At 53.2% G+C, this 13,609-nt stretch overlaps 2 protein-coding genes across 2 annotated transcripts; one reads left to right on the top strand and one right to left on the bottom strand.

The window, feature by feature from the left end:
- The first annotated feature begins 99 nt into the window (after positions 1 to 99).
- On the top strand, positions 100 to 6,357 carry SELENOT (selenoprotein T). Its single transcript, XM_040074519.2, has 6 exons — positions 100 to 285; positions 1,464 to 1,574; positions 2,627 to 2,753; positions 4,030 to 4,117; positions 4,819 to 4,970; positions 5,630 to 6,357. Exons 1-5 carry the CDS (start codon positions 128 to 130, stop codon positions 4,941 to 4,943), a joined length of 609 nt encoding a protein of 202 aa, XP_039930453.1. The 5' UTR covers positions 100 to 127; the 3' UTR covers positions 4,944 to 4,970; positions 5,630 to 6,357.
- A 916-nt stretch (positions 6,358 to 7,273) lies between these two features.
- On the bottom strand, positions 7,274 to 12,004 carry ERICH6 (glutamate rich 6). The gene is made up of 8 exons (XM_040074441.2): positions 11,792 to 12,004; positions 10,855 to 10,953; positions 10,627 to 10,778; positions 9,162 to 9,711; positions 8,940 to 9,025; positions 8,446 to 8,598; positions 7,955 to 8,180; positions 7,274 to 7,540 (listed from the first exon to the last, which is right to left on the bottom strand). The coding sequence occupies exons 1-8, from the start codon at positions 12,002 to 12,004 to the stop codon at positions 7,274 to 7,276; spliced, it is 1,746 nt and encodes a 581-aa protein (XP_039930375.1).
- Between the last annotated feature and the right edge of the window lie 1,605 nt (positions 12,005 to 13,609).

Here is a 13,609-nt window from a genome sequence, read left to right as displayed (position 1 = left end):
CTGTGTGTGACCACCAGGGGGCGCGGCGCGGCGGGGCGGGGCGGGGCTCGGCCATGGCCTCGCCCCCGCCGTGCGCGTGACCTTGGCGAGGCTGCGCGCACGGTGCCTCAGCGGCGGCGGCGGCGAGATGCGAGCGGCGGGGCTGCGGCGGATGCTGCTGCTGCTGGCGGCGCTGGCGGCGGCACCGGGCGGCGGCGGCACCGCGGCGGCGGAGCAGGGCGGGCTGCCGGCGAAGAAGCTGCGCATGGCCTACGCCACCGGGCCGCTGCTCAAGTTCCAGATCTGGTGAGGGGCGCCCGTCAAGATGGCGACGGCCAAAATGGCGGCGTCCGCCGGGCCGTTGCCTCTCCCTCCCTCGCTCGTTTTTTTTTTCCGCTTCCTTTCCCTCAGCGCTGCGGCGGCCTCGCTCGTTCTTGTCCGTGGAGGGGCCGGCCCCAGGGCCGGGGGCCGTCCCGCCCTGGGAGACCTGTGGGGCGCCCGGCGCTGTTGGAGCGTGGGAGGCGGCACCGGGCCGCGGGCGGCGGCTTTTTCAGTGGGTCCCGCTCAACGGCCACCCGCCATAAAACCGCTTTTCGGGCCCTTTAATGCCGTGTATGTTGTTGTGATAGTGCGGCACTAACGTTTGGGAGGAATCGATGTTTTAGCAATGGCTGTAATTTTGTGTTTGTTTTGATACAGTGCCCATATTGCAGTCGCTGCGCTCGGGCACCTTTGCACCGTTCCGGGGTTGTTGCCGATGGTGCCAGCAGCTCCGAGCAGGGTTGAGGCAGCCCCGGCGCACGGAGCCTGTTTGCGGGGAGAAAAAACTCAGCAGGCCCGGGGCGCTCGTCACCACGGTCCTGGGCCTCGGCGTGGGCAGGGCCGGGTGGCGGCCGGAACAGAGCCTGGACCGGGCCCTGCGGGTCCAGGAGGCACCGCAGAAGTGCTCAGGGGAGAGTGCTGGGTTTGGGGTCTTTGACGGTTAAGGCAGTTTTATAGAGGCGGCTGCTGAAAGGCGAGGCAGAGGACAACTCGAGAATATTTAACTCCTTCAGTTCCTGTGTTGTGCTGACGTGGGGGTGGCTGGGAGCAGCATTGCGTGTCTAGGCAGTGCCCGAGAGGGCTTCAGACATCTCTGTGAAGATTTTATTTTTATTCTTCTTCGGTACAGAGTAAGGGATTGCTTACATTGACTTCGTAAATTAATCCTAACTTAACAGGTTTTTCCAGGGAAAGCGAGCGATTTGATGCCCGGTGGGTGTTTCCAGAGCTCTGTGTCTGTGCTGGGATGTGGGGCAAACCAGGGCTTACCTGTTGGGGTTTGTGATGTGTAATTTCACTGCAGGTTGCTTTTTCTCTGTGCCATAAAAGAGGCTAGCTAGCTCTATTTTAACTTGAAGGGGTTATGAAGAGGGTGAGTGCTGCTCAGCAGTGGCTGTACTGTGCAGCCCTCGAGCTGTGGTGACAATGCTGTCTGTGTTCAGTGTCTCCTGAGGCTACAGGCGGGTGTTTGAGGAGTACATGCGGGTCATCAGCCAGCGGTACCCAGACATCCGAATCGAAGGGGAGAACTACCTTCCTCAACCTATCTATAGGTGAGCGTGTCACCTTGTGCTGTGTACTGCCTGTCTGTCTGCTTTCCAGTGGTTAAACGCATGCACTTACTCTGAAACAATACGGACAATGTGAACATAAGGGGATTTTCTATTGCGATTACATATGAGCGTGGTGATTTTCTGCATTCCAGGTTTTCCATACAAGTATCATTGGACATCTGTATGATGAGGCCTGTTGTATCCAACCTAAAATGAATTATGTAACGTTTTTTGGAAGCAGTGAATTTTCCCAGCTTTTCTTCATGCTGTATCTGGACATAAATTCAATTTGTTCCTCAGGCTTATGCACTTAGTGACAAATCCCTGTAATGACACAGAGGAAGGGAAAGTTGAATTTTAATGTCTGAACCAGGGAGAGCTCACTTCAGGGAGGAGGCTGCCAGAGTGGCCTTTGCTACAGCAGTGGGGGAAGGCCCAAAGAAATGCAGAAAAAGACAAAATAGTGTTATTCCTGTTACTTAAAGCAGCGTGCCCACGCTGGAGAGCAATGCCATAGTTACTGGGTGGCTCCTGGAACACTCGTTGGCCCGATTTCTGGCAGGGTTGCTGATGTGGGAGGCTGCGGGGCGCAGTGCCTCGGTGTGGGCTGGCTGTGGGGAGTTCTGCATCACTGGGAAAGGCTCCACAAGAAGTGGTTCCCGTCAGTTAAATGTTCCTGTAATATGGAATGGCTTCTTTAGAAGTTGAATCTGTTGTCCAGTTCAGGCATGTGTAAGTTAAAAGCCAAGTTCTATTTGGGGTCTGCTGAGGAGCAAAAGAATCTATGGGGTTTACAGGAAGGTGTCTTTCTGGGGTGCTGTGCAAAAGCAGGGCCTTATTGGGGGTTTTGTTAATGTGTGTTGCTTTTTTGTTTTGTTGGTTTGATTTGGTTTGGGGTTTTTTTACAATGAGATAAACCTTCTTCGAAAGTTTTGTACTTCCCCTGAAACATTTGATTGTACACTGTCAAAATTCTCCTAGTGAGATGAATTACAGGTTGTGTATGGTGAAGTAGGAACCTTTCCGTCACTGGTGTGTGTTGTCTCCAACAGGCACATAGCATCCTTCCTGTCTGTCTTCAAACTAGTATTAATTGGCTTAATCATCGTTGGCAAGGACCCGTTTGCTTTCTTTGGCATGCAAGCTCCAAGCATCTGGCAGTGGGGCCAGGAAAACAAGGTAAAGGATGTGCTTCTTTTATCCTGAAAAAACAGCTTCAGAGTTACTTCATGAGGGTGCTCTGTGAGTCCCTCAGTTCTGACTGATTTACCTTTCACATGCTACAGCTTTACAGCAGAATAATTCTCACCAGTTGTGCTTTATGCTTTTGACAAACCCAGGTGTGCTTCTGTGATCTCTTTCCAAGCTGTTACTACTGCTACTACTGCGGAGGGGCAGCTGAGGTTAGCGAGCTGACAAAGATGATAAAAGTTTTTTATTTTTTTAGGGCTCAGGAGTAGCATTTCAAGCCAGTATTGTTGATGTTAAAATTACAGTTTCTCTTCTTTGTTGTCTCATAACTGTTTTGCAGTTGATGCTTCCATCAGACTCCTGACAGATTAGGCAGCAATTAGAAGGGCGTTAGAAAAATGAAGTTGAAATGTTGTGGGTGTTTTTGGAGAGCAGACTGGCATGACATTGTGGGAGAATATCCCCATGAGTCAGTACTGATGATGCCAGCAGATTCAGGGTGTTGTACTCTGACTTAGAGTAACCTTATTCCAGATTTATTCCACTAAACTAAAATTACAGACATTCATGCTGAGCTGCCCAGTGCCCTGGCTCTCTCGCTGGCCAGTTTGCATGCCCAGAAGCTGTAATATTTCCAGTTCAATTAAATGGGCCAGCTCGGTGCCTGGCTGGGCTGGCTGTGGTGTGTGGCTGCAGTCCCTGTGCCAGGTGCTGCGGTGTTGCAGTGACCTGAGTGAGTGTGCCTGTGAACAGGAAAAGGAAATTAGAGAGGTGCTGGCAGTGAGGGAGGAGCTGCACTGCTGCAGATGCTCTCCTTTCCTCCTTAGTCACCCACGCACAGAAGATTCCAGATGAAGAGCTTGGAGGCATGCGGGAGGGTCGGTGGTTCCCATGCGCATGTGACTTGCTTTGCTGTGCTGTTTGTGGCTGGGCCCTTGGCTCTGTGATGTGGAGATTGCTGTGACAGTGACAGGCTGTGTCTGCGAGCATGTGTTCCCGTGTCATGCTGCCAGCCCCCCTGCAGCTGGCTGTGCTGGGTCCAGAGGTGTGCAGAGGGCTGCGAGGTGCGGGGGTTTGGAGCTGGTTTCATGCTTTTCTGGGAAAGGCAGGGTGCACAGTCTGTGTAAAAGGAGGAAAGGGAGGGGTCTGTAGATGGGAACGTTCCGCTCCTTGAGCAATCGCAGAGCGAGTTCAGAGGCACCCGTGAACAGCAGCAGGTGTGGCTAACATGGGGAGGTCTGTGTGGATCTTTGTTCCCTTCCAGGTGTACGCCTGCATGATGGTCTTCTTCCTGAGCAACATGATTGAGAACCAGTGTATGTCCACTGGGGCTTTTGAAATCACCTTGAATGGTAAGCTGAGACTTTGTTTGAGGGGTCACATGTATTCACATGTGAGAGCTGTGGGGTGGGGAGAATAAGGGATGGTGTCGGGAAATTTATGTCTCAAATGTGATGTTGCCATCCGTTTGGATCTTCAGATGTTGTCTATCATGATAAATGATGAAAATCATAGAAGTCTTATAAAGCAGTTTTTACAGATGTCAGCTATTCTAGAATAGCTCTGTTAAAACTTACAAGGAGGAATATTTGGTCCCTTGGAATAGCTGTGTTATATTCTTTCTTTGTGTGATGTGCGTTAAATAAAAAACCATCAGCTAGGGGCATGTACTCTCCAATTAGATGCTTTCCCTATTCTGCAGCATACTTTATCCTTGGAATCCTAAATAATCTCTTACTGTTATGGGATTATCAGTACTGGTGGACAGCAGCACTGATTTTTCAGGTTGTAAGGAACATCAGTGGATATTTTGCACCTGTTCATCAATATGATGCACTTCTAAATGGAAGCATTGAATACTCTGCTCTCATAGTTGGGCTGGGGCTCAGCATAGCCAGAGGTTGGCAGCATTGTTGATTCAGATGTTTTCGTCAACGTAGATTGGTACCAACTCACAGCTTCCCAGAGCTTCCCCATGCCATGTCTACACCAGCTCTGCCTGTTTTCTGATCCCCCCAAGTGTAATGGTGCTTTTCTTCCATGTGTGTTCTAGATGTCCCAGTGTGGTCTAAGCTGGAGTCTGGCCACCTCCCTTCCATGCAGCAGCTTGTACAGATCCTTGATAACGAGATGAAGCTCAATGTGCACATGGAGTCCATGCCCCATCATCGATCATAGCCCCATTGATCAGCGCTGAAACTTCTCGTAAGTCTCCTCCAGTCTCCAGTGTTTGTGCCCCGGTGAGACGGGTGCACTGGGGACTGGATTTTAGGATTGTGTGTTTGTTCAGTTAATTTTTCTGGAGAACCAGCTCCCATGATGTTAAACGTCCATGTGTGGTGTCGCAGAGGTTGTTTGGTGGGTGGTTTTGGGATGTGGCTCGTTCTGCCTGTCAGAGCAGGAAGCTGGCATTCCATGAGGCAGGAGAGCATGTGTTACTGCAGGCAGAACACCCAATGTCAATGAAGTATGTGATGCAAAGATCAGAAACACTGCGTTACGTGCCTTAGAACAGCCTCTGTGTGGGGGATTAAGGTCTCCCTGGCTTTTAACTCAGTTGAATTCCTCAGCTTCGAGGAACAGGATGCTGTCCTGTTCCTCACTTAACCCTGGAGAGCAGAACATTGTCATACTCTGGTTGCTGTACTGCCCTGCTCCTCTGCGAAAGCTCCACAGCTTTTGGTAGCCCAGTGTTCATATCCTGTAGGTGTTCTATGACAAACCACTTCCTGTGTCACCTGTGACTTTGAAAACATAAGCATGAAAGCATAGCTTACGATTCCCCATCTTGGGCCAGGCTCCCTGCAGGTGTGCTGCTGTGGCACAGGGGTGTTGCCGACTGTAACCCAGGTGTCTTTCCACAGGCGTTGGGTGGTAGTTCCCAGGCCGCGTGGTGCAGACCCATGAAGGCCTGCACTGAAGACAGCTGCTGTTGGTGCAGGCTGGATGCCTCTCTTGTAGCCACGTTGTGCCTCCTGGACAAACACTCAATGAGCCCTGTTTCAGTGCTGGCCAGTCCACACTGCACAGCCACGAGTGCAATAATACTGTATAGTTTTTTTAAGACTTCATTCGACCAGTTCATAGATCAGCAATGCAGGCATTACTAATGGTAACTTATTTTATATTCATGTTTCACACAATGGCAGATTGAGTTGATACCTAATTTTTCCTTGGAAAAAGAGAAGTTTGTTTAATCTGTTGTATTTTATATGAATTTATGTTCTTTTTGTAGTTTAAAATGAAGTTATAGGAGTGTCTGATATTGTCCTAAACTGTTGAGTAATTGATAGCTGTCTATCTATCAGATCTCTTTAATGTGGTTAAAACAGGTTTGTATATTTTTCAAAATCTATGGCAGAGTCGAACAGTGCGTTATATACTGAATTATATAAGCAAAATTATATGCAGAATCGTTAACATCATTTGGTGACTTCAGTGAAAATTAAGATCAGCTACTCCTGAATCATGTGGGCCAGCCTCAGCAGTTCTTCCTTGGCCATTTGAGGGATGAGCTGGGCCTTCCTGCTGTCCTAAATAAAACCCAAGAACATTAATTGAAATAAAGAGTTCCCATTTCCTGTGTGAAGTACCTTGTTTGTCACTGATGGACATTCTTGGAACTGCAATTGAAAAACTGCATAAAAAGCCAATTTCTCAAAGTTACTGACCTTGTATTTGTTGTATATAAGCCCCCAAGAACCTCCAGTGCAGGGAGGGGCCCATGGGGCTTGGCCCTATCCTTCAGGCACCTGCCACAGTTCAGGTGTGGCCTTCCTGGGGGAAGCTAGCCAGGTGAACCCCAAGTTTCAACAGCAGCTCGGAGAGGCTCGGAGGTTCCTCACTGCTGACTGCAGCACCAAGGACCTCTAAACACTCACTGACAGCTCTGTGTTTGTAGTGTTTGAACCAGAGCCCTTTGCAGGCTGCAGCTGGTGCTCCCTGGAGCCGAGCATTGGTGCTTGCTTTGGGCACGCTGAGGGCATTTGTCACACTCTGCACAGGGAATCACTTTGTCTTGTACCTGCAGCCGGTGCAGCTGTCGTGGGCATGGGCTCTAGGAACACATGGGGATTCCTGCTGGTGCTGCCTTCTTGTCAGGAGTGGCAGAGCAGTACCTGTGTGGGTGACTTGAGCAAACACCTGCCTGTGTACCTGTCCTTGGCTGTGCCCTTTGTTTGTAACTCGTGTCTTACCCAAGGGCTGAAGTGACTAATGTGCTGGGGCTGGAGACAGAAGGGAGGCTGCTCAGGAGCAGTGCACTGCTGTGGAGCATGGCATTGCTCTCCCTGAGCAAAGCCCTCATCTGCTCAGTGACCAAGGTGTCACCAGTGCGGTACTGCCTGCCATGAGCAAGACTCAGTTGGGGCTCTGTGGATCAGCCCTGGACTGCCCTTTGCTGTGCACAGGGCAGGGCTGGAGGAGAAACCCTGCTGAGCACGTGCAGGTGCCACAGCATTGGGGACTGCCTCTGCCTTCTTTTGCCTTACACCACACACACACACTGGTCAGAGCTGCTGTGCGTTTACTATCGCCTTGATGGAGCTGCGCAGCTCATCACTTATGTCAGCAGCCATGCAGAGCTCCAGGATCTTCACAGCCTGGGTCATGAGGTACATGGGGGGCTGTATTTTGTTCCACTGCTCACTGGAAGGGAAGTTGAGGCATCCCCGCATCCTGTCAAAGAGTTGCAGGATCCTCACGCGGAAGGCAAGCAGCAGGAGCTCATCCTCACCCAGCTGGGCTGGAGGAGACAGCTGGCCAGAGGCGCTGACCTGCAGAACAGGACTTGTCAGCAGAGCCACCCGAGCCGGGGACAGGGCTTCTGTCTCCCAGCAGACAAAGCTGGCCCTGGCACCGGAGCCTGTGGAGGGACGGAGCTGCCATGCACCCTGCCCACCCGGGTCTTAGCTCTTCTCCCTGTGGCAGAGCCAGGGTGACCCTTGGGGATGTAGCCAGGGGCCAGCCTGGGGGTGCAGTCCCGCACTGCGGCCCCTTGCAGAGAGCTGGGGCTGGAAGTGCCCCATCTCCATAGGAGTGGCAGGGATACATGCAGCTCCACAACTTGCTTTTTGGGGAAGGAGCATGGGACAACATAGTGAGCATCCACCGTGGGATAAGCGCAGATGGGAGCTTCCCTGGCTGCCCCACTCCTGCTGTGGGGAGTGGCTCAGCACAGGAACACTTACCTGCACTTTGGTTCCCATGTTGAATTTTGCTTGTCGCCCCATGGCGAGGAAGGAGACGAAGATCTTGTCTTGGGCCAGGATCCTGACCCCCACGTGGCAGTTCAGGGAGATGAAAATGGGGCTCAGTGGGACGTGGGGTTCTGGTGACAAGTTTGTCCACATCCACCTTCTCACCCTGTTGCCTGCTTGGTCCAAATACTGCCCACCCTGGATACTCATATTTATCCTAAAGAAAGGGAAATGGAAGCTGTGAACCCTGTAAGTTCCTGTGGCAGAAGGTCTCATTTTCCTGAGGGGAGACACAGGCACAGCAGGGGTAGGGTCTGTCCCCCACCTCTCAAGGCACAGCTGGGTTGCCTTGCTGCTCTGGGGGCACCTGAAGCAGGGCCATGAGCTGCTGAATTTGTCTATTTTTGGACACGATTAAAAATAGCCTTTATGGCCTTTGAAATGTCAATGCACAGAGGAGACAGCAAAGCTGCTGAACGCACCACTCATCTCCGTTCCGGTAATAGCATGTGCTCCTGCCATCAGACTGAAACAGTGCTCGGATTTTGGTTGTCTTCAGTTCATCTTCCTGTACTATGAGACTATGCTGGTCTCTCTCTCGTGTAATGATGATGGCCAGGTTTCCAGATGGATAGCTGCTGCCAGATAAGGCATTTGTAACCACCTGTGTTGCTTGGTTGGTCTCTTACAACACGCTAAATACTTCTGGGTACTACTTTGGGGTGTAAAAACTGATAAATTATCCAGAGCACTGTGTTAAAAGTGTGCTGCCCCCTCGTGCTGGGTCTTGGAAGCTAGTGCTCACTGGAGCTCTTTGAAACCTCAACCCAGGAGCTGTGTCAGGTTTCACTGCTGCTGCTCCTCAGACAGAGCAAGTGAGAGTGATGAGCTGTGTTGTAATAAAGTGGATTGGGACACACTTAAAATTAATAAGAGCCCTGGACTAATGCAGGGAAATGAACCCCGTAAAGGATACAATAACTGCGAGGTTCCGTCTGGGAGCATGGTAAGGAATTTCTTTCCATTTTTGTAGTACTTCTGCACCAATTTAGCCTTCCCCACCTAAGATTGGAGGGATAAAACGGATGAGAGCAGTCTGGCACAGCTGCCCTTTGATAATGAGCACTGCCAGGCTCTGACCGTTCAGAGCGCTGACACATCCAAGGTGCTCCTGTCGCTGTCAGCTGCAGGTACTTGCCTTCTTCCCCAGAAGACTGAAATCGTAGCCGAGGGCGCTGCGGAACATGGGCTCCTTGTGCTCGGGCTCCTCTTCGGGCCGGGACTTGGGACCGGGCTCCTCCTTGGGCCTGGGCTTTGGCTCAGGCCCGGGCTCCTTCTTGGGCCTGTGCTCCAGCTCCAGCTCCTCCTCAGGCCACAGCTCCTTGAACTTTTCCTCAGGCTGGGGCTCCGGCTTGGGCTTCTCCTCAGGCTGGGGCTCCTCAGGCTCTTCCTCAGGCCAGAGCTCTGGCTCAGGCTCCTTCTCGAGCCAGGGCTCTGGCTCAGGCTCCTCCTTGGGCCAGGACTCCTTCTTGGGCTTTTCCTCAGGCTGGGGCTCCGGCTCAGGCTTCTCAGGCTGGGGCTGCTTCTTGGGCTCCTCCTCAAGCCAGAGCTCTGGCTTGGGCTCCTTCTCAAGCCGGGGCTCCAGCTCGGGCTCGGCTGCACTCAGAACAAGCACTGGTGTCCCACCTTCAGTGGCACTCGTCTGTAAAGACTGGTCAGCCAACTCTGTAATCAGGAGTCTCTTCTGCCTGGAAGATAGAAGCGTTGTTGACACCTCATGTATTGTGTTTGGAAAGTTGCAAGTAATGGATATCCCTGCTTTAGGAACACAAATTCTGAATCTGTTTTTCTCTCTGCTCACAATTCTGATTAACAGGCAGAGGAGTGTCACCAAAATACTCATACCTCAGCAGAAAGGAATTGAACCCACACAGATTCCAGCGAACAGAATGCCACTGCAGTGGCATCAGCTCTGCTGGCATGGGGTTTGGATCAGGATTTTACGTGAAAGAGAAGGGCAGATGCCTACAAGACCAAGAAAACAGCTCATCTCCAAGAATGTTTTCACTATTCTGACAGTGGGACAGTGGTTTGGTGTGTGCTCTGTACATAGGAGACACTTGCACCCTCAGACTGCAAAGGATTTTCAAGGAGAGCAACAGTGTACTGGTTTAGTTTTCCTTTTCCCTGTGGCTTAGACTTTCCACGTAGGCTTAAAGTCTTGCACAAGCTTTGGGTCTCCTGCTAAATGGCCTGAGAACTTGGAGAGTTCTTGTGTGTGACTCTGGAAACTGTAATCCAAACACAGTTTATGGAGCAAAACAGAAATACAAACTCCAGCTTTGTTTCAGTGCCAGAGGTAGAAGCTACATCTGAATACTGTCCCTTCCCACAGCTGTGGGGTTTTTTTGGCTCTACCTGTCTCTTGATAGTTTGTCTGTCAGCACTGGAATTAACATCTCACTCAGCATGTGCCTCACCACCTCCTTGTGCAGCCTGGCAATAGAGGAGCCAGGAGGGACCAGAGATAATATGAACTTCTGGTGCCTAAAGCAAGGGTTTTTTCTTCTTCATCCCTCTCCCTGTGGTTTCTTAACACTCCTTTTGCCCTCAGAGGTCCCTGTTGTTCATTACACAGACCTCATCCCCAGTTCTCCCAGTACCTCCAGTTCTCTTTCTCCTTTGACAGCAGCAGGTTGGCTTCAGAGCCGATGGATTCTGAGCTGATAGCTCTGGGAAGGCTGCTGGCATCCTCGAGCCTCTTCCTCACCATTATGAACTCACAGAGCTCTCGGCTGCGCTCGCAGCAGAATCTCTGGAAGGCAAGAGAGCAGAGCCGTGAGCATGGCTGGTCCACAGCAGACCCCTGCTCGTCCTTCCCTCCAGCTTACGTCTTCCTGCTCTTCGGAGAGAGGGACATCCTCGGAGAAGGGGAACGGCCTCTGCAGGTTGCCACAGCATTCGCATGTTGGCTCAGCATTCTCCTCTGCCTGCAGTGATGGTGGAGAGAGCAGGGAGGAAGGATGTGGGCAGCCAGCCCCAGATCCCCAGGTTAGCACAGTGAAAGAGAGCTCTGCTCAAAACCCAACAAATGTGACAAAGCACCTAAGGGCACCCAGACCAGACCCGTGTCTGGGATATCTTGGAACGATTTAACTCAAAACATTAGGTTCAGGAAACCACCAAAAAGAAAAGCAGATATAAATGTTGTAAATAAATCAATAAATGCCCCCAAAGAAAAGGAATGACGATGGTATTTATGAGCTCTGCTCCTTCCCAGGGAAGCTGAGAGCACAGAATACTGTAGCTGAGGATTTGAATGCATTACAGAGAGAAAAACTGATGTCTGCAGTTGTGGGAGTTTCTGAGGAAGCGCCAGCACACTTGGTGATACAGAGCTGGTACATCTGACCAGATGCAAACCAGGTTGACAGCAAGGGTGTGTTTTGAGGATGAATACTGGATATCCTGGAATTCCCTTGCTCCACATCTCATGCCTCGGATTAACTCTTTGTTGACTTTGCTAAGGGTTACAGGGAACTCTGCCTGGGTTGTATTCTATGACTGTACCTATTTATATTAATTTTGTATCTGATTTAGACAAAATATTCCACTGGGAAACTCTCAACAGAGGATGCAGCAGTGGGGAGAGGCTGCACAGCCTCTTGCTGCCCAAGGTGGGCACAGCCAGCGCTGTTTCAACAGACTTGAAGAAGAAGAACCTGTCAAGAAGGGGCTCCTTTGCGGGCTCGGCAAAGGGCGTTGGTTCCATGTTTTCTACATGGAACCGTGTGAATGAAGCAGCGGGGAGCGCCCAGCCCAACTGACCTGGTGCTGTACGTTAGCCTGTGAGGACCCGGGTCTGTAGGCCAGGAGGGTGGGCAGGCCCGTGGGGGTCGGCTGCGGGCCGGCCGGAGGTGTCTCGCACCGCGGCTCTGCCGGGCGGTCTGTGCTCTCCTCGGGGGGCTGGGGCCAGCGGGGCTCGCCCGCCCCATCGTCCGCCCCTCCGCTGGGCTCCGCGGCCCGGCCCGGCCCCTCCATACCCGGCTGCTGCGGCGGCGTCTCCAGGGCGACGCTGGGGGCGCGGGGGACGCCGGGACCGCGCGGGGGGTGGCTCCGCCCCGCCCCTGCTCCGCCCCCGAGGCTCCGCCCCTTACCGGCCCCGGCCCGCCCCTGCCGCTCCGCCCGGTACCGGCCCCGGCCTGCCTCTGCCGCTCCGCCCCTTACCGGCCCCGGCCCGCCTCTGCCGCTCCGCCCGGTACCGGCCCCGGCCCTGCCGCTCCGCCCGGTTCCCGCCCCGGCCCGCCTCTGCCGCTCCGCCCGGTACCGGCCCCGGCTCGCCCCTGCCGCTCCGCCCGGTACCGGCCCCGGCCCTGCCGCTCCGCCCGGTTCCCGCCCCGGCCCGCCTCTGCCGCTCCGCCCGGTACCGGCCCCGGCCCTGCCGCTCCGCCCGGTTCCCGCCCCGGCCCTGCCGCTCCGCCCGGTACCGGCCCCGGCCCTGCCGCTCCGCCCGGTTCCCGCCCCGGCCCGCCTCTGCCGCTCCGCCCGGTACCGGCCCCAGCTCTGCCGGGCGGCAGCTCCTGTTCTCCGTTCTCCGTGCCTGCCTCGGCGGGGCTGCGGGTGCTGTCCCGGCCGCACTACCCGGACCTTGGCGCTGTCGAACCTCGCCAAGGAATCTGCACATACATCTCGGAGAATAAGAGAGAAAACCGTCTTGCGCAAACCCAGCCAGGTTTGGATTCCCCTCTTCCGGGAGAGCAGGCGTGTGCTACTTTACCTGTGCTATCTGTGGGAATTCGCATTGTCTTACCAGCACGTGAGTTCCACACAGAGTAAGTCAGCTTCAGTTATTTTTCAGACGGAGAGAGCATGTTGAGGTGCGGGCAGTGCTATCGGTGTCTCACCTGGTGTTGGTGTCTGAACTCCCCACAGCACTGCGAGATCGCTGCCACGGCTCCCTGGGACCGCCGCAGCCCCTGGGTCCGGCACGGAGCCGAGTGCCTGTCCCGACAGAGGTACGGCTGTGACAGAGCCCCTCGAGCTGCGCTGTGTTCGCCCTAAACTCATCAATCCCCGGACACTTGCATTTTAATTTGTTTGAAGTGGAAATAGTTTTTAGGGAGAGCTCTAGTGACAGAAAAGTTGCTTCCAAGGCACAGCTTTTGCTCCCTGGGTATCACCTTCCACAGCAGATGCTCCTGGCAGGCTGGAGAGCAGCCAAGGGGCTGCGGGACACCTGCCAGGTGCTGTAGCCTGGCTGGGGGTCTGCCCGGCACGCGGGTCTGCCCGCTGTGAGCTCTGTCTGGACATGCTTCATCATCCCTTTCAAGGCTGGGGGCTTGAGAGGGGTCAGTTCTGTTCAGAGAACCAGGCAGGCCTCAATAACCTCTTCTGAATGTCTTGAGGAACTGTCACACCTGAACTTGGGAAGTTGTATCAGCTGCCTTGGGAAGAAAACCTGAAACCTGAGGGAATCCTGAAAATAATGTCACCTCTCTACTCACTGACCTGAATTTGAAACACCTCCCTTCTTGGCAGTGCCAGCTGAGCTATTCCTTACCCTAAACTCAGTTTCAGTCAGAAAAGACACAAGGTGATGGGTTTGTTTTGTTTGGGTTTTTTTGAGGTGAAATCTAACAAGAGTTT

Source organism: Hirundo rustica, chromosome 10 (genome assembly GCF_015227805.2).
Source record: "Hirundo rustica isolate bHirRus1 chromosome 10, bHirRus1.pri.v3, whole genome shotgun sequence".
NCBI classification, from domain to species: domain Eukaryota; kingdom Metazoa; phylum Chordata; class Aves; order Passeriformes; family Hirundinidae; genus Hirundo; species Hirundo rustica.
This window is presented reverse-complemented; position numbering and strand designations above follow the sequence as displayed.

Bases quoted from the DNA above. Each gene is read 5' to 3' on its own strand.
- ERICH6 (XM_040074441.2), bottom strand. From the start codon at position 12,004: ATGGAGGGGCCGGGCCGGGCCGCGGAGCCCAGCGGAGGGGCGGACGAT. The intron at 9,712-10,626 runs GTACTGGGAGAA...TCTATCTTCCAG, and splicing joins AAGGAGAAAGAGAACTGGAG to GCAGAAGAGACTCCTGATTA. The intron at 8,181-8,445 runs GTGCGTTCAGCA...CCCTTTCTTTAG, and splicing joins TACCGGAACGGAGATGAGTG to GATAAATATGAGTATCCAGG.